General features: G+C 37.3%; 1 protein-coding gene across 6 annotated transcripts in view; it reads left to right on the top strand.

Annotated features, from left to right (window-relative positions):
* The window catches only part of LOC131036591 (uncharacterized), a 71,382-nt gene extending 55,860 nt beyond the window's left edge, over positions 1 to 15,522 (top strand). For 4 of the 6 annotated variants that reach the window (XM_059213796.1, XM_057968493.2, XM_059213794.1 and 1 more), the window contains 2 exons: positions 14,625 to 14,695; positions 15,137 to 15,522. In XM_059213796.1, the coding sequence (XP_059069779.1) occupies positions 14,625 to 14,695; positions 15,137 to 15,188 (123 nt within the window). In that variant the 3' untranslated portion in view covers positions 15,189 to 15,522. The remainder of the gene's footprint in view (positions 1 to 14,624; positions 14,696 to 15,136) is intronic. The other 2 variants (XM_057968492.2, XM_059213793.1) reach the window with 1 other exon arrangement.
* Positions 15,523 to 21,068: the final 5,546 nt, after the last annotated feature.

Raw genomic sequence — 21,068 nt, forward strand, 5'->3', positions numbered from 1 at the left:
CAACAAGATGCAAAAAGTATGAACAATGGAAATTCATCAAACACCATTACATTCTCATTGAAATCAAAGCACTACTCTCCTACTAAGGAAGGTGAAACCATCCAAGTTTTGAAAAATAACTTAAGTGAACACCATCAGAGAACAATGCATCACTGTTATTATATCAAAAAGCTTATCGCAACAATTTCATACAAATCTCCTTGCTTTACAAATGGAGGGGTCATCCCCTTATATAGACCTCTAGCCTTGATTACACGCAAACCCTAATTAGGGTTTGACCCAAAAGATTCCACACACATGATGCAACAAGGTGGGAATAAACATAAAATGCCCATCATGCCCATTTACAATAAATTCTTTCTTGCCCAAAATGGTGCCCACTGTGCATTAAATGCACCACTTTCCATCATCTCCTAAATGCGACGGCTACATGCAAAAAGATGCTCCAGTACTTCTACATGCGTTGACCCAGCCGCAACTTGGTCAAATATTCCAACAATGAATGTGCCACCATGTTGCCATGCATTCAATAGATTCTCGCCATGCAAGTGGACCTCGCTGTCATTTATAATTTACCTGGTTGTGTTTCATTAATATTTGTAGATTTTATACTTTCAGATTAATGTAAAACTTAGAAATCAAAATTTAGTTTCTAATTAAATTGTTTGTTGTAAAACTTAGAAATTTCTAGATTTAGGCATAGCATAGAAATGAACAAATAAGAACAAAACACAATTACCCTGGGAAAACCTCCTAGGAGGAAAAACCCAGCCAGAAAAGATCCTCAGATCTGATTATGGATTATATTCATATAATGGTTACAACACTTATCTCAAGTACTTGAAGATGTCTGAATTTTTTGCTCTTAGGGCTGATGAAATCACCAACAAGTCTGCACTTTCATGAGCATCAGGTCTGCGCCTTAAACACACCAACCAGCACTCAAGTTCATACCCTAGATTTGCACTTTTAGTGCATCTTAGGTCTGCACTTATGCCTGAAACTGATCAGTAACCCTAGCACCTTGATTCTGGGATAGTTCGCACTCCTTTGTGATAGGATGAACTTGATGTTTGCTCCTTTAATGGCAGGTATGATTCGCATAAGTTCCTTCTTCAGCCTTCGCATTAACCAAATGTATGCTTCGCATCATTAGGCATATGTGTATTTCGCATCATTAGCAAATTGATATTTCGCATGAAGGATGTATTGATTGTGTGTGTAATGAGGTGAAGATGCCCTTTATTTATATGGAGTGCAAAGACTAATTGAGTCGACTTTTACTTAATTGGTGGCTTTTAATTATTAATATTTCCTTTTACCGAAATGCCTTGTTAGAATAGGGTCGACCCTATTTGTGGGAGCATGCTATCTTGGGTGTGGCGTGAAGATTTATTAAGTGCCGTGAGAGAGGGCCCAACCCTACATGCTGAAGGAGGGGCCAGACCTTTGGGCGGATTCCAATGTTGCCTAAGGCAATTGGAATCCGCCATTCCTACCTAATCATAATCAACACTCCCTCTTAATTAGGGAGGAGAAACATAACCATAATCTTCCATCTTGCACACAAGCAAAGAATGGATTACATAATCAGAATATTGTAGTCTTCCATCTTGCACACGAGCATATAATGGAACTACATAATATAATCTTCCAGCTCGCACACAAGGATAGACTGGATCCACCTTACATTGCCCGCAGAAGGTGGAGAGGATCTTTTCTACCATCTTACATTGCCCGCAGAGGGTGGAGAGGAACTTTTCTACCATCTTAAATTGCTCGCAGAGGATGGTTAACAATTACTCTTCTCCCTGAGAAGATTACAATACCACCTTGCATTGCCCACAGAGGGTGGTTTGATACAACACAATGTATCATTGAGGTTGAGACTCCCTCTTAATTAGGCTTTCATTTTCCAAAACACCGAGTCTGTCCCTGAAGTACACAAACTTCGCTTTGGACAGAGGCTTGGTAAGAATATCTGCAACCTGCTCATCAGTGTTGACATACTTCAGCTGAATGGCGCCTCTTTGCACCATATCTCGAATGAAGTGATAATGAGTTTTCACATGTTTTGACCTGTCATGAAACACTGGGTTGATGGACATTTTGATACAACTCTGATTATCACAATGAATAACTGTAGGATCCCAAGGCTGACCAAACAGCCTAGCAAGAAGCTTACGAAGCCACGCTGCTTCTCTAGAATCTACGTTTGCTGCAATATACTTAGCTTCAACAGTACTTAGTGCAACTGAGGATTGTTTTCTGCAAGCCCAAGAGATCACTGCGGATCCTAAGCTGAAACAAATACCGTAAGTGCTTTTCTTGTCTTTGATGCTTCCAACCCAATCTGCATCTGAATAACCTTCCAAGGTTATTGAAGTGTTAAGTGGATACTTGAGCCCATAACCAATTGTGCCTCGCAGGTATCTTAGGATATGCTTGACTGCAACAAGATGAACATGTTTGGGCATGCTCATGAATTGGCTAAGCATTCACTGCAAAGCATATGTCTGGTCTAGTGTTAACTAGATACACTAGTGATCGAATCAATTGCCTGTACTTTGATGGATCTTCAAAATCAGAATTAGTTGCAGAAACACTTAACTTCTTTAAGTTCGATTCCATAGGAGTAGACATAGGTTTACAATCCATCATTCTAAATCTTTTCAAAATATCAATAGTATACTTTCCTTGACTAGGAAAATTTCGTTAGACCTTTGCCATACTTCTAGACCTAGAAAATAATGCATTAGACCTAAGTCTTTCATTTCAAATTCTGAAGCTAGTTCTTCTTACATCTAATGATAAGTTCATCTTTACCAGTAAGAAATAAATCATCCACATATAGAACTAGAATTAGCATTTCATCATTGGATAGCTTAAAGTAGATGTTAGAGTCAGCATCATTTTTACAAAATCCTAAACTTAACAAGTATTTATCAATTCTTTCATACCAAGCACAAGGAGCCTGTATGAGACCATACAAGGCTTTCTTCAATCTGCACACATGAGTTACTCTATCCTGAATCTCATAACCCTCAGGTTGTTCAATATAGACTTCTTCTTCAATGACACTATTAAGGAAGGCAGTCTTAACATCCATTTGATGTAGCTTCCAACCTTTAACAGCAACAATAGCTATTATAGTTCTAATAGAGGTATATCTAGCAACATGAGCAAATGTTTCTTCATAATCTATGCCTTCCTTTTGAGAAAAAACCACGAGCTACAAATCTAGCCTTATATTTTTCAATACTAGCATCAACATTATTTTTAATTTTAAATAACCATTTAGAGGAAACAACAGATTTACCTTTGGGTCTGGGCACAATGTCCCAAACATCATTCTTGATGATTGATTGATACTCTTCATCCATAGCAAGCTTCCAGGCATGATGGTTCAAGGCTTCTTCAACATTGCAAGGTTCAAATTCAATGAGATTGCACATCAATGCAACGTAGTTGGAGAATACTTGAGGTCTCTTGGTTTTTCGGAAGGTGCCACTGGGAGCAGCAAATCTTTCGGCTTCTTGAATGGTGTTTCTTGCCCAAATGGCCTCTTTTTGGTAACAACAATGTCACTAGGTATGTTAGGGGGATTCATAGGCTCTAGTGGATTATTATGTTCTTCTTGAGGTGGAGGTTCAACAGGCTTCCTCTGAATCTCAGGGTTAGTATCAACATTCATATCTTGATTGTCATTAGCTTCATCAATAATAGAAGAACCTTTTGATTTCTTAAAAGCAATATCTTCTTCAAACGTAACATCCCTACTTACCTCAAGATACCTTTGCCCAAGAATATAGATCCTGAAGGCCTTGGAGGATTCACTGTATCTGACGAGCATGCCTTTCTTCCTGGAGGGCTCCAACTTGGTTCGCTTTTTCTTGGGCACATGAACATAAACAGGACTTCCAAAAATTCTGAGGTGACTGATGTTCGGTTTGGATCCTGTGAAGGCTTCTTCAGGAGTCATGTTCTTTAGAACATGATGTGGACATCTATTCTGAATATATACGGTTGTTCTAGAAGCCTCAGCCCATAGAAAGGTTTGCAAGTCTTGATCATGAATCATAGCCTTTGCAGCCTCAACAATAGTTCTATTCTTTCTTTCAGCAACTCCGTTTTGCTGAGGATTGTATGAAACACAAAAATCCCTATTAATTCCCGACTCAATACAGAAATCATAAAAACTACCAGAGGTATACTCACCTCCTTTGTCAGATCTTAAGCATTTAATTCTTTTACTAGAGGAGTTTTTAGTCAATGCCATAAACTCTTTAAATTTACTTAAGACTTCATCAGATTCTTTAGATTTTAGGAAGTAGATCCAAGTTTTCCTAGAGAAATCATCTATGAAGATTACATAATAAAGAAATCCACTAGGAGATGCTATAGACATAGGACCACATAAATCAGAGTGAACAAGTTTTTAGTTTATCTTTAGCTCTATTTTCACTTTTATGAAAAGGGCTTTTAACATTTTTATCCATAGCACAACCTTTGCAAGTATTATCATGAGTTTGACTGAGTTTAGGCATACCTTTGACTAACTTTTCAAGAGAGGGAAGTGCTTGATAGTGTAAGTGTCCAAGTCTTCTGTGCCATAGCTCACAGGATTCGGGAGCCTCATTAATGAGGGCTTGAACAGGGTTAGTGGAGAGCTTATATAAACTATCATATCTATTACCAATTACACGAGTAGATTTAAAACTAGATTTTTTAGGCCAAGCAAGTACTTTTCCCTCAGAAAATGCAATTTGATAACCTTTATCTTCTAGAGCAGAAATGGAAATTAAGTTTCTTTTAATTCTAGGAACAAATAATATGTCACTAAGGTGAAGTGAAATATCAGAGTCTAAATTTAAAGTAGTGCCAGAACCTCTTACCGAAGATTGAGCATCGTCACCAATTACCACGTGAAGACTGATATCCTTTTCTACTAAGTCTGAAAGATGATCACGGTAGCCTGTGATGTGTCTGGAAGCACCACTGTCAATCAACCATGTATTAATGTTTGTGGGTATGTTGCTTGACAGGGCAGAGATGAATAAGAAGTCATCATTTTGTCCTGAGACTTCATTTAGGTTGGCTTCTCTTTGAATAGGATCATTCTGACATTCTTTAGCATGGTGACCAAATTTGTTACATCTGAAACATCAAACACGAGAGATATCTCTTGGCTTTTTCCAAGAGTGCTAAGAAGTAGGTGGTCTGAATTCTCTATTTCTTTTTGGATAATGCTTCTTCCAACTTCCACTTTTCTTGCATTGGGTTGCAAGCATGTGTTGGTCATCTACATGAGGACTTTTGGTTTGCCCTCTTGTGATAAGGCATGATTCTTCTTGAATGCAATCATTCTTAAGGCGATCAAGGGTAGGTAACTCAGTTCTACCATTTATGGTTTGAATAAAAGATTCCCATGAGTGTGGTAAACCATTTAGGGCAATCATAACAAGGTCCTTGTCTTCCATGTTATGTCCAATTGTACCTAGCTGATTCTTTAGTTATGAAATTCTCATAAAATAGGAAATAACAGAATCTTTTTTTGACATTTTGATATTAAGTAGTTGCTGTCTTAAAGTAATTGCCCTACTGAGATTGTTAATTTCATAGGTACCTTGTAGATGACTGAACATTTCCCTTGCAGTAGTGAATGAGGCAATGGAGGTGACTAGGTGGTATTTAACTGAATCAATGAGAAGCTTCCTGGCCTTGACTGCATCCTTTTGAATTGTTTTAGCTCAGCTGCATTCGTAGGTTCAGTTAGCTCTTTCGCTTCTATGAAGTGAAGAAGATCTTCTTCCTTTAGAGCCAACATGATCCAAACCTTCCATGCAGCAAAATTGAGATTTTCATCAAGCCTATCTTCAACTTTCAGCCCCATTGACCTGACCTGTGAATGAGACAACAATCTAGAAATAAAGGAGTACTAAATTTTGAAATCTGAAAGTTGATCTATCCTATTGCTCTGATACCATGTAGATTTTATACTTTTAGATTAATGTAAAACTTAGAAATCAAAATTTCTAATTAAATTGGTTGTTGTAAAACTTAGAAATTTCTAGATTTAGGCATAGCATAGAAATGAACAAATAAGAACAAAACACAATTACCTTGGGAAAACCTCCTAGGAGGAAAAACCCAGCTAGAAAAGATCCTCATATCTGATTATGGATTATATTCATATAATGGTTACAACACTTATCTCAAGTACTTGAAGATGTCTAAATTGTTTGCTCTTAGGGCTGATGAAATCACCAATAGGTCTGCTCTTTCATGTGCATCAGGTCTACCCCTTAAACACACCAACCAACACTCAGGCTCATACCCTAGATTTGCACTTTTAGTGCATCTTAGGTCTGCACTTATGCTTGAAACTGATCAGTAACCCTAGCACCTTGATTCTGGGACAGTTCGCACTCCTTTGTGACAGTATGAACTTGATGTTTGTTCCTTTAATGGCAGGTATGATTCGCATAAGTTCCTTCTTCAGCCTTCGCATTAACCAAATGTACTTCGCATCATTAGGCATATGTGTATTTCGCATCATTAGCAGATGGATATTTCACATGAAGGATGTACTGATTGTGTGTGTAATGAGGTGAAGATGCCCTTTATTTATATGGAGTGCAAAGACTAATTGAGTCGGCTTTTACTTAATTGGTGGCTTTTAATTATTAATATTTCTTTTTACCGAAATGCCTTGTTAGAATAGGGTCGACCCTATTTGTTGGAGCATGCTATCTTGGGTGTGGCGTGAAGATTTATTAAGTGCCGTGAGAGAGGGCCCAACCCTACACGCTGAAGGAGGGGCTAGACCTTTGGGCGGATTCCAATGTTGCCTAAGGCAATTGGAATCCGCCTTTCCTACCTAATTATAATCGACAATATGGAATATTCTCTTTGCATGTCGCCAACTCATCCTTTGCAAGAATCTTTCCAGTCTGGGCTCACAAAAGACATTTTGGAAGATTTTCCTGCCTTGGAAGAATTTTAACAATCTATTCCACTTTTGAAGGATACCTGTATGCTTGGAAATTTTGGAGAGGGAAAATTTTTTCAGAGAGATTTTTATCTGAGAGGAATTTTATTGAGTTTTTGAATTTTTCATGTTCCAATGGAGATTTTTCATCAATTTTCAACATTCCCTATTTTTTAGGAATTTTTTCAAATTTGTGTTCTGGGGTTCAGGAGAGAAAATTCTTTGCCCTTGATCAATTTTTACCTTTGCCTTGAAATTCCTTCATCATGGGTGAAATTTCCACGCCTAAGGAGGATTTTTCGATCTTCTTTCTTGAGGGGATTTTCCTTTCTCATCCTTGGGTGCGATTCTCATGTCCTGGAGGAATTCATGCTTAGAAGGAATTCTTTCCCTGCCCTTGCCTAGTGCCGTTCAGCTTGCTAGAGCGCTATCTTGACCCCATGGAGGATTTTTTTATCTTTGGAAATATTCCTCCATACCTCTGTTTTGGCACCCCTTTTCCTTCCTTGGGCGTGGATTTGACCTTGTGAAGTAAAGTCTATCTGGAAGGAAAATTACTTCCTTACCCTTATCCAGCACTCCCCCTCTGATCTGGGTGCTAATTGCATGCCTTGGAGGAATTTCACTTTTAGTTGCGTTTCCTAAATGACCCCATTCCAGTGCTCTTCCTCTGATTTGGGCGTTGAAACCATATGATGAAGGAAAATTGGCCAAGGAGGAAAATTCCTCCTGACCCTCAGTTTGGCGCCCAATTGCTTGAATTGGGCACTGAATCCATATAGTGCAGGAAAATGTGGTGTGGAGGAAAATTCCTCCAACACCTAGCTCTAGCGCTCCCCTTGATGCTTGGGCGCTAAAAGCACACAGAGAAGGAAATTTGATCAAATCTAGCGCCCAATCCTTGACATGAGCGCCAAAACTACCTAGTCATAGAATTTTGGGGATGGAGGAAAAATCCTCCATGACCTCAATCTGGCGCCCACCTACTTTTTAAAGCCATTCACTGCCAAGGTAAGGATTCTCTTGGATTTTGCCAGACTTGGCCAATTTTACCCTTTTCCAGACTTGGGATGCTATCTTGGATTGAAGTGGATTTCTTTGCCAGACTTGGAAGATTTTTCAATGCCTTTCCACTTACGGAATGAATTCAGACAATCATTTTTCGATCACCTGGCTGCCTTTTCACACTTTTCGGATATAGACAAATGTTCAGGAATACTTAGTCTTTAGTGTCAGGACCCTTGCTTGGGAAGAACCTACCAAAAATAGACTTACCAAAAATAGTAATTACTTCAAAACATTAATATTAGGGCAAATCAGGGTGGGATGACACTTACTAAAAATAGACATTGCTAAAAATAGTAAGTTTTGTTTTGGCAAAATAAAGACAATCCGGGAGGCAGTGAAATCCCTAAAAAATAGGAACTTTCTAAAAATAGAAAGTTGCTTAGAATTCGCTCAAATTTCACTGGCAGGTTCCTTGAAGGGTCCTGATTCCAATGCAATGCTAAGTTTTTCCAAAACCCTAAGGAAAAGTCCTCAAATCTAAGTCTGAAGGGTGAAACCCTAAAATAGGCAAAACAAGTTCCAAACTTAGCCAAATTTTCTCAAATTCACCCAAAACACTTGCAAATTGAGGAGACCGAAGAGACTGCCATGAAAAGACCCAATAAACCAAAACCAAAAGACCAAGAGGACCTAAAAAGTAGGGGGTACCCATTTGCAATGGGGCGATGTGTGAAAACGTCACAACATCTAGCCCCCACCCGAATAAATGTTCCCAAACATTTCAAAGATAAAAAAACCAATCCATGGGGGAAGTGTTGAAAAACACTTCAGGGTGAGAACCTAGATTAAAGTGCATTCATCTGAGATTGCTCAAGTGTGTGCATGTGGATTAATGCCATCTCACAAGACCATCTAGACTTTTAGAATCAGTCATGGCAAGCTAATGGTATGTCTACTTCAAAAGCATCTGAGCCATTGCCTCATTGCCAGTCAAGCATCCATAGCTCCAACGAGGTTGTCTTTGAAATTCCCACGAATATTGCTCCACTGCCAGCCGAGCGTTCATAGCCCCAGTGGAGTTATCCGCCACATATTCCCAAGCCAATAATTTGATATATATATATATATATATTTATCTTTTCTTTCTTTTGATATTGTATTTTTGTTTCCGTCAATTCCTTTGGCTCGTATGCAATGAAGCCTACTAAGGGTTTGGAAATTTCAGTGGCGCTGAAGCAAGACATAGGATTTTCACCAACCATAACTTCTCCCAAGAAATCTAAATGGCTTAGAGCAATTGATTAGGCGTGTAAAGCATGACAATTTCAAGATTCTTGTGTCAAGATATAGCATTAGTGGAATACAACCAGGCTTGCACAAGGGAAATCTGTCTCTCAATTTGTTTTTCTACAGACAGTAGATAAATGGAACTGAATTGGTAAGGAAATATAAAATGTGCTAGGTTGCTGCTCTAAGGTTTTAGCTTGAGATAAGATGTTCTAGTTTTGCTTAGACTAATAGGATTTTGTTTATTCATTTAGGTTGGTGATTCCCATTGCAATTAGGTGTAATCTCTATGTCACCAGGATAATTTGGCAAAGTTGCATGGACACGGTTATGGTATCCGATACGAATACGGTATTGGATATGGATACACGGCTGGACACGTCATTCATAAAAAACACATACACATATTTAACACAATTTTCTAAGTTATTCAAGGAGATTTTCATTACTTCAAAAGCAATATAGACACATAATTGCTACATAAATAATGATAAGTAGATTTAACATTTTACAATATGCAAAAATAGAAGAGTTGCATTGGAAGATAACCCAAAAAATGGGTCACTGAAATAGAAAAACATTTCATTTGTCTTTCTCATTTGGTGTAGGTTTTGTTAATACCATTTTTTTTTAAAAAAAATGATGAAGTTTAAAAAAATTAAATTTAGGAAGATTTACATCAATTTTGTTTAAAAATCAAATCACATTAGTATTTAGCATGGTTGGAAATCAAGTATTTTTGGGCATGCGTGGGTACAATATTCGACGTGTATTTGGGCTGTATCGGATACATATCCGTTTCAGAAACGGGAACGGATAAGGGGAAACGCGTTCCCAGGGAGGGACAAAGGAGTTTCCGGCAACTCTGTAATTTGGTAAGTGTGACTCTCCAACACAGAATAAAATACACTTTGTATTCTATCCTCTCTTGAACAACAAAACCTCAAAATGCTAAAGATATGATCAAATGAGATCACCCCAAGGTCCCTACTGTCAGGTCTTGACGTTGCAATGGATAGACTCAGTGAAATGATGTGATTTTCTGTTCTCACAAAGGGACTTATGCTTGACACTTCTACAAAGCAACTGGAACTTAGCAATTGAAGTGATGCTTCCTTCCCAAACTAACTTAAACTTCTACCAAACAAAGATCAAAGGATCAGGGTTAGGGAAACTAATCTTAGACCTATGAACAATGATTATAATCGATAGTTCTTCGGATAGATGAATTCTTTATGGAACTACTTTCTATTTAACCAGATATAGCTCACAATCCCATAGAAAGAGTGCAATCTTCTAAGGATAGTGAAAGATTTTCATATTGTAAACATCCATCCAAATACCCAATGCTGGCGCAATCCAAATGAACATCCACAATCGAACTATTGCGCAATCCAAATGAACGTCCACAATCGAACTATTGCCAAAATGAGGTTCAGACTAACCATACATTGCGATTCGCAATCAACTAACTACAAATGGTATGAACCAAGGAATATATCAAATATCTTCACATTTCTCCATTAAAATAAATGAACTTTAACTAAATATTGAGAAGTAGAAACCATGCAAAATGTTGAAACCCATACAAAGATCCACCATATCTTCAATGAAAATTATATATCGATTTCAACATAGTCTTGGCAACAATTTCTAATCTCCTCTCCTACTACTTCTACTACTATTCCTGGCACTATCCTATTCAATTCTCGCTATAGAATAGTAGGGCAATAGGTAGGAATGCTGCCAAGCAATATGGTGGTAGTAGGTGACGTTGCTCCTATTTACAAATAAAAAGGCCAAGCCTTTTACAGACCTTGAGTTACAAAATGAAAGACCCAGATTGATTCCAAGTCAAGAGCAAGCTTAAACAATAAAACCCTAAGGTGGGGTTAGTTATAACTAACTTCTCATACATTTAATGTCAACCAATGAGAAAATGAGTTGTATTATTTCATTTAATGTCTTTCTACACGTCCATCTCTTCTTCTTTGGATGAGTCAGGTTTGATGAATCAAGACATGTTGACCTCAGATTGCTTGATTGGTGAAGGTGAGTAGGCGCCACCTCAGCTCTGACATGCCTCATAGACTTTCTTCTTTTTTCACTTAGCTCTTTGTTTGAACTCCACTTCTATATCATCATAAAGAAGTCTCTCCATCTTCGCCTCATGAGTTTCTAACTTTGATTAACTAGTCTGAAACTATCTGCTCAAGAGTGAAAACTTGTAGTTTTCTCAAAATGCTTTTCTTGTCCTATCTTTTGCATGCCCATTCCTTGCATTTAACATGCTTCTTCATGACAATCCTTGACTTTGACTTCACTTGCATTGTTGAGATATCTTTTTATCATTCTCCGTCGTCCTCCTTGCAATCATACCTGAAAATAAAGAAAATTCCTTGGATCAAAGTTATGAATGAAACCTTATGTTAATTCTGGAATTCCTAAAGTGAAGAATGAAAGTTTTATATCCTTGGATTCCTAATTCGATTCAAGAATTAAAGGATATTGCATGAAAATTAATCTTCAATGGAAAATTGTGAAACAACATCAATAATTCACAGAAATTTGCTTCACAAATCCTTCCCATAATCTGGAAGTAACACATTTATTTTCTTTGAAAATGATGTTTCAGGTCTGAAAGATGCTTAAAAATGATGAGGAATCGCCTAGATCTGTATGTGATTAACTTGTATTATGTTCCAAAGATGATGTCCTTTTTTTTCACAATATCAACCTGCTCCAGCTTTCAATGTCAACTTTTCTTTCTTTCTCCTTCAAAAACCAAGCACAGCCCTTCCAGTTCTGGTTTTTCTTTGACAAAGTTTTCCCTCTCCACATTAGAAACTTGGCCTTGAATCTGATTTTCAAGCACTGAATCCACACCTATTTCTGCTTGACTTCGCTCCTTAAGCACTGCTCTCTTTTTCTTTCACCATTTGGCTTTGAAATCAGGATTCCCATGTTCAAATTTGCACTTGTTTGCTATTATTCACTTCTGCTCTGCTGTTAAATTTGCTGGGATTGTTTTCATCTTGCCTTCACTTGCTCTTACTCACCTTGAGCAGGATTAGAAGGTCCTCTTGCAATGTTGAGTGGGAATAAGGGGTATACATGCATTGCTGAGCACGGATTTCACCTCTTCATGCATTGTTAAGCGAAAATACTAGGGTGCCTTGCAATGTGGGGTGGAAGTTTGAGGTTGTCTTGCAATTTTGGACCCTGCACTTGCAATTTTATTGCACAAATTCACGCTCTCAATGATTTTTCTTTTACAAACTTGATTTTCTGTTCCTTATTCACTTCTACTTCTGCACTTTTTTTGCTGACTTTTGCTCCTTTAATTTGTTCTTGAATCTGTTTTGAATGATGTAGAAATGATTGTTTGAATCTCACTTTTTATATGCCTCTTGTGTAATCACTTATTCTTGACAAGGGATCAGCTAGGTTTTGTTTTATTTCATTTTTTGAATTCCAAACCCTCTCCACTTCAGGTTGGCCTTCTTGGTGATGAATTCTTGCATCTTAAAATCGCATTTTGGAGGGAATTTCTTGTTTCTCAATCCAGGTTGGCCTCTTTCTTGTTTTCACACGTTTCACACGTTTTAAGGCGCTATATAGACAATTCGAGTGCTCATTCTTTTCAGCGGGGATTGACCTTGCATGTATGTGGATTTCTTCCATGCGAATTTCTGTCCTAGGTCTGGGTTTTCCAGCGGGAATTGACCTTGCTTGTGGATTCCAAGGCAGAATTTGCATGTAGTCATGGATTCTTGAGCGGATTTTCACCTCATGCTAGGATTTCCAAGCGGAAATTCCTTTTGCACATGGATTGTTGGTTGTTATTTTGACTTAGAGAAGGATTCTTGGGTGGGATTTGGGTTTGACCATGGATTTTGTGGCGGGATTTCATGTTAGATGTGGATTTCCTAGCGGAAATCCACTTCGTGCTTGGATTTCCACCATCAAATTCCATGAAAAATTAAGCACTTTCCTTTGTTAAGTTTTGGATAAATCCCCTCTTCATACTTTCATTCCTTGGAATTTTTTCATATTTTATCTTCACTTTGGAATTTCCCATTATCCTCATCTCAAACTTGCAATTTCCAAATTTCACTTGTCATTACTTAATGGAAATTTTCTTCTTTCATTCATTCATTTTAATCCTCAAGTCATGTGTTGTCACTTTCCAAATCGGAATTTCATGATTTTCATCCTAGATGTTCACTTCTATACAAGAGTTCATTGCACAATTTCGCTCGTCAACCAACATCAAGGCCTGACAGGACTAAACCCTCCTCACTCTAAGGCTAGAGACTTTGAAATTATTACCAAGCTAAGCTAAACTGAGCAAACACCTAAGACTAACAACTAAGCAAAATTAAAACAAGGGGGTTCCCATTTGCAATGGGGCGTGTGTGTTTACAACACAACAAACACCATTGCTAGGTTTTGAACTTGGGTATCCTGATAGGTGTGGGATTGAGTTTCAGCCCTAAGGGACAAAAATAGTGTTTGCCGCAATTATCTTGTAGATTTGTTGTGGTCTTTTACATGTTTCAGAATTTTATTGGGGTCTGTGCAAGCTTGTCCTCAAGTTCTGTAATCCATTCATTTTCTCTCCAAGAAATATTTGCATTCAAGGCTTGTTCTCGAGTTTTCAAATCCATTCATTTTCTCTCCAAGGAATATTTGCATTCTAGAATGCATGTGCTGCAAAATCAATTTTTTGGTTGGAGTTGTTTATTGCAGATTTGTCCCTTTCGATATGAAATTCCAAATTTATGGTTCTTCCTCAAATACATATGTTGCACCCCCATTGTCATTTAGACAAGAGTCTTAATTACTCTCCATTTTGATATTTATATTGCTTTTCTCCCTAATGTTCCTGCTCTCATCTAAAGATTCTCGTTTGGGAACTTTCTTAGCAATCAATCATGATTCTTTTTACTGACTGTCTGCTTGGACCTTGTAAACTACTTTCTTGCAATGACCTTAAGTCGCTATATGCCAATTTCAGGCAAATGACAGGATACTCATTGGTTGGCAGTTTAAGGAGGGTGGTTTCTATGCCTTTTTAATGAACACGACTTTGTATTAAGTTAAAATCAATATATTTTTCATTGTCTGTTTATTCTATTTCAAGACTAACATATGTATCAGTATAATAATCATTTTTCTGAGCTTTTATGGTTATTTATTTCATTATTAGGTTCTTGGCTGCACACATTTTGATTGTTAGTAGTACTTTTGGTGCTATCTTTCTGGAACTCTTTGAAATTGTAAGTTGTAAAATAAATGAGAAAACTAAGATACCTTTGTCTGTGACATTTCACAGGGAATCGGGGGAACATTTGTAAAGTCCATCTTTGGGTGTTTTTTCAATGTAATGGGATTTCCCATTCACAGGCAAGTGTTCTTACTAACCTGACATGATATCACTGAAGTATCTAACATGAGACATATGGCCGTAGTCAAAGAAATTGATAATAATTATAAAATTGATATTACATAGATTGATAGAGAATGTAGGAAAGCACAAGAGCTTCTCTGAAACATTCATCTATGTTTTCAGAGGAGCTTAGAACACAATAATTTGATGCTGAAATGAGTGTTAGCAAGGAACAGATGCATTGACTGTAAAAGCATGTTCTATGATATATTTCATTTAGTATAATCTTAAATTTTAATTAAGAGAAATTGTGAACTCGGAGTTAATTGAACTTCCAGGTATATCTCTTGATGATTCAATTTTTTTTAATGGAACTTATACTAAAACTCTAAAATTTACACTAAAATTCTAAACATATCATCCTCCTTCTGTTTTTTTGGCTTTTGGCTTCTGAATAGGTTTGCAGCTGAAATAGATCAACTAGTCAAAGCTGGGGCTTTTGCGGATTAGCAAGCTTTATGTGCTCCCTGTTCACCGAGGCAAGTAAAGCTGCATTATCTTGTTCAGAGTTAATGTGTTTCAAGATTTGTATCAGACACACCAATTCATGATTCATTCTTTCCTGCTGCTGGTAATAGGTTTGCAGTTGAAATTAATTAGCTAGTTAAAGCTGGAACTGTTTCAGAGTAGCGAGCTTTGTGCATTTCATATTTGTTGAGGCAGCTAAAGCTGCCTCATTTTGTACCTGAAATGTGATTCAAACTTTGTAGTGGGTGTACTGATTTGTGATTGTAAAATAATATTTTCTCCAGCAAAACAAGCAATTCTACCAGTCACTTCTTTATATATTGCCTATCATCTATGCATTTCATTTCTTTAGTTTGAGTGAAAAGTATTCCTATAAACCTCATTTTAAAAAATTGAAACAAATTGCAATTGCTCAATCATTCCTTTTGTTGAATAGTTGAATGGTAGATATCTAACCAATATGGTATATATGTCAAGTAGAACATACTCAGGTCATTGATATACAGATGCCCCTGGCCACAATTTGACCAGATGATATACTCAAATCTTATGGTTAGCAGAGAAATTAGGTATAGATACTATATCTCCATTTCCACGTGTAGTATATGTAATATAGTCACACCCTTATTCATTTAGTCTCCTATTCTATTTCTAAATGATTTCTTCATCTTCATATTGATATCCCTCATCTCTGGAGGAGCATGCTCCTGATATATTAGAACTTAAACCACTTATTAGACTTGGACCTCAGAAATCATCATTATCAACACACTAGTATAGTTCAACTTTTTGTGATTTTCTCTTTGGAATGGAGTAGACTTCTTTCCTTGTTTGCTATCTATAATATCCGATTTCAAGATGAAACTACATCTAAGAGTAAACTAATCATTTTTATTTGAGGCCTTAAGTTAAATTTTTAGTTTGAGTACAATTTAGTGATTGGTTTTACTACCATTTATTAGAATTGAGATTGTTTGTGGCAACTGAAATTTTAGCACACACGTGCTAGGTTTGCAACTTTATAAATGGGCTTGAGAGGACACATTTCATTTAAACTTTCTTTTATTATTTAAGGGAGGAGCAAATCTATAAACAGCATTAGAATAAGTTTTTGGCACATTATCCAGCATGGATGTCAAAAACCAAAAGCTATGTGCTTTTGTCAGCTTCTCTAACAAGGACTACCTAACTCTAACTTGCTTGTGGTGGGTTGTCTATATCCGTTTGTTGATAAAATGAAATTAGAAGACAAAACCTCTTCTCATGCAAAGTATTACAACAAATCAACCTGTGTATGAATTGTAAGTGTATTCATAATAGGAAAGGCAAACTAATGAATCACAAGGGACTAAATGATATGCCTAGTTAGCACTATCTTGAAACAAAAGGCATAGTTCATGCACAATAGGTTTGTTGTTAAAACACGACAAACTGTTGCAATTGTTAGTATTTCTAAAATATGCAAATCTAATAATATTAATGCAACAATAGATCATCAAGAGATTTATATAGAAGCAAATAGAATAAACAAATCATGATAAATAAACACACAACATCAAATATATGAGAGGAAACCTTGGCAAGAAAAAAAATTGCACCATCAAAGAGAGGCACAAGTATGTAGTAATCTTCAACACAAGTACATGTGGAACACACTTTCTCGCTTTAGCATTTTGGCAATCCCTATAGACTTGTAAAATCCCTATAAAACTCATTAGTTCAACTCCTCATGCATGTGTGTCTATTAATAAACCTAAAAGAGTGTTTTTGAGTCTTTGTTTTGGAATCTTTGTTGACTTTATAGTACCTCCCCACTTTTGCTTGAACCCCTTGACCCTTTGCAAAACCTTCAACTTTTAATTAGAGAGGTAGTTGTGTGTGTAGGGGCATGTTGTTCAAGTACATATATTACACATAGGATTGAGTTAAATATCTCACTATTCTAACAAGTTTAATTGCATCCACCAATTATTTTACATCAAAATATGGTATAACCATCTTCATTTTAGGTGTTGACATAACAAAACTTCTTATTGCTTTGTGTTTTTTAGGTCAATCCAAAAATTCGAGTCAAGTTGAAGGATCACAAAGGTCCTTTTTACCATTATATTTTGAGTAATCTTATCCATTAACTTCATGTATTTCATCACTTGTGATGTGCTAAGTTGCATGTGGGGTTGTGATGAAATTTGTGATGAAAGTCAACTTTAAAACTTGTGGTAAAAATCACTACTTTGTATAAGTATGAAAGTGTGATCGCCTTGACAATTTGAAATATATTATGGTGAATGATTGGTTATCACTATGAATGCTCGAATATTGTGGTGAACACAAGATCACCCTCATGGATGTGTAATTGTTATTTTGGTGGAAGGGGAAGAAACATAATCGTATAAACAAAATTTAGAATAGGGCGTGTTTCAAATCCTTCTTTTGGCATTTGATATTCCATTCTTAGTGCATGGAGGTTATTGAAGAGCCATAATATTAGAATAATACTTTATTATTTTATTATTAATGCTCAATATTATAAACTTAGTGTAAATATCTTAATAAGATCTTGCTCGATTTTATAGGCAGTTTCTTTTTAGAAACTTGCCCTCTTTTAATTCTTTGTAATCCTATTTATTGAGTGTTTCTCATTGTTAATTCATTCAATTTTTTTATCAATTACTTGCGTAATATGGTATCAGAGCCGTCTAAAGAAAAATTCGAAAAAAAATCTGTATTGAATTTTTTCTCCTTTTGAAAATTTTTAGATTTTTTCGAGTTTTTCTTCAACAAAAATTCACAGATCATTTTTTGTGAAGAAAATTGCAGGGGGATTTTTTGAAGAAAATCGTGACTTGCAGAAAATCGCGTCGTTTTTAATTGGTGGCGGATGTTATTGTTCTCTGGTCTTTGCTGCCGCCGCCGAAGTTCTGTCTTCACTCCGCCGCCGTGTTTTGTTTCCCCGTCGTCGCCGAGCTTTGTTTTCCGCCGCATCGCGTTCTGTTATGCGGGTCCCTTGCTGCCTCTGCAACTGTTGCTTCGGGCTCCACTTTTGCCCTGCGTCAAGAATAAGGTGGCATTTTTTTTTGTGTTTTTACATCAATGGTGGCGTTATGATTTTTTCCCAGAATTTTTTTCCTACGGCTAGGGTTTTTACGAAAACTTTGGATTTTTTTACCGGATCCAAATTTCGACTTCAGATTCTTGGTGGGTTTTTTCGAGACCTCAACTGGGTTGTTTTCAGATTTTTTTGGGTCAGTTGGATTTTTTTTGAAATTCGTGCCCACCGTACTTCATTTTTTTGAAGTTTGTACCTGCATCTACCTCTATTTTTGCATTGGGATTCAATTTTTTTGAATTTCGTGCCAGTATCTCTTAGTTTTTTCGTTTTCTGTGCATTGGGAAACGTGCAAGATGGTGTCATTGACCAACTTGATGTTGGAAGGCAGTCAACAATTTAATGGGAAAAATTATAATACTTGGAAGCAGCTCATGCTGACTATTTTCGAATATCGCCGCCTGGGTAATCTTGTTTTAGATAAGGAGTCCCGTCCTCAAACACCTGGAGCTGACCAGGACAAGTTTGATGATTGCAATCGAGAAGCTGTTATGCTTCTCAAGTTCTCTGTTACAAATGACCAAGTACCTCAGATTCCTTCTGGCAAGTCAGTTGCAGAAATCTGGAAGCATTTGAAGGAGTTGCATGACCTACGACAAGAGTCGAGCTTTTTTTTTGAAGAATTAGTTGTTGTCCATTATGATGGATGAACACATGTCCTTACAGGAGCATCTTACAAAGATTAAGGACATTCGAGATCAGCTCGAAGCTATTGGTCAGAAAATGGAGGAAGAGGATATTGTAGTCATCACTCTGAAAGTCTACCAAAACTGTATGAGCACTTTATAGAGACTCTCAACATTACTTCTACTAATGAGGAGTCCCATCCTCAAACACCTGGAGCTGACCAAGACAAGTTTGATGACCGCAATCGAGAAGCTGTTATGCTTCTCAAGCTCTCAGTTACAGATGACCAGCTACCTCAAATTCCTTCTAGCAAGTCAGTTGCAAAAATCTGGAAGCATCTGAAGGAGTTGCATGAGACATCCGACAAGAGTCGAGCTTTTTTTTTTCTTTCTGAAGAATCAGCTGTTCTCCATTATGATGGATGAACGCATGTCCTTATAGGAGCATCTTACAAAGATTAAGGACATTCGAGATCAGCTCGAAGCTATTGGTCGGAAAATGGAGGAAGAGGATATGGTAGTCATCACTCTGAAAAGTCTACCAAACTATAGGAGCACTTTATAGAGACTCTCAACATTACTTCTAGTAATGTTGATCTAAAATTTCCATAGTTATGCACCAAACTTCTGCAGCAGGATCGTTGGAAACAACAGTTTGGTAGCAGTGCTACTTCAACCTCCTCAGAACATGCCTTTGTTGCCAAATCCTTTCACAAGGATAAAGACAAATCCCAATCATCCCAGTCCTTTCAGCAGAAGGGCTCTTCTCAATCTTAGGATGGTTCCAAGAAAAAGAAGATGCAATGCAATTACTGTCACAAATTTGGTCATATGTTCAAAGATTGCCGTACCAGATTGGCTTCCGAGCAACAGAAGTAGGGAGGGTCTCAGCCTAAAGCCAAGGTTGCTGAGCACACAGAGCAAAAAGAGTACCTTTTATGCCTTCATGGCTAAAAGACCTGCAGATCATGTGGAGTCTTCTACCTGGTACATTAATTCTGGTGCTTCTCGTCATTTCACTCATAGGCGTGACTGGTTTGTTGAGTACTCTCCCTACACTGATTCAGTTATTTTTGGAGGTGGTGAAGAGTACACTGTTGTCGGCAAGGGCAACGTTCAGATACAGTTTGGAGGGAGGAATCTCATATTCCTCAATGTGTACTATGTTCTTGGTATGGAACTTAACCTCCTTTCTGTCAGTCAGATTATGCGGCATTCTCCTTAGCTGGATGTCGTTTTCGATACACATAAGTGCTCGATTGTTGATCGTACTTCTAGCACTACTGTAGTTGATGGCACTAAGGATCATGGTCTATATAGACTTGTGGATACAGGCGATTCTCTTGAGCATGCCTTCCCAGCTAAATCTTCATCTATCAATAGTCTCTGACATCAGTGATATGGTCACCTGAGCATTCATTATCTTTCATAGCTTGTTCGGGAAGACTTAGTACATGGTCTACTTGATATTCAGAGTCAGAATCATTGCGTTTGTGAAGCTTGCCAGGCTGGGGAGCAGCACCAGACACCGTTCAAGGATGGTGACTCATGACGAGCCTCTAAGGTACTACAGCTGGTCCACGCTGATGTATGTGGTCCTATGAATACTACTTCTGTTACTGGGTGCAGGTATTTCTTTCTTTTTGTTGATGATTTCAGTCGTAAAATGTGGGTGTATTTCCTTAAGAAAAAATTAGATGTGTTTACTGTATTTCAGAAATTTAAGGCCTTAGTAGAAAAGAGTCTAGTTCTTCTATTATTACTCTTAGGTGTGATAATGGGGGCGGGGGGTTCTTCTGCTTTCTCTACTTTCTGTGATACACATGGCATAAAACGTTAGTTAACCACACTATACACCCCTCAGCAAAATGACATTGTAGAACGTTGTAACTGCACCATTACAGAAATGGCTAGGTCTATGATGGAACATAGAAACGTTCCTAAGAAATATTGGGTAGAAGCAGTGTTCACAACAGTCTATCTTCTTAATAGGTCACCCACTCATGTTGTTAAAAATAAGACTCTAGAGGAAGCATAGTCTGGTCACAAACCTAGGATCTGCCATTTGAAAGTTTTTGGCTGTTTAGCTTATATGTGGATTCTTGATGCCGAGCGCACTAAGTTGGA

Source organism: Cryptomeria japonica, chromosome 11 (genome assembly GCF_030272615.1).
Source record: "Cryptomeria japonica chromosome 11, Sugi_1.0, whole genome shotgun sequence".
NCBI lineage: Eukaryota > Viridiplantae > Streptophyta > Pinopsida > Cupressales > Cupressaceae > Cryptomeria > Cryptomeria japonica.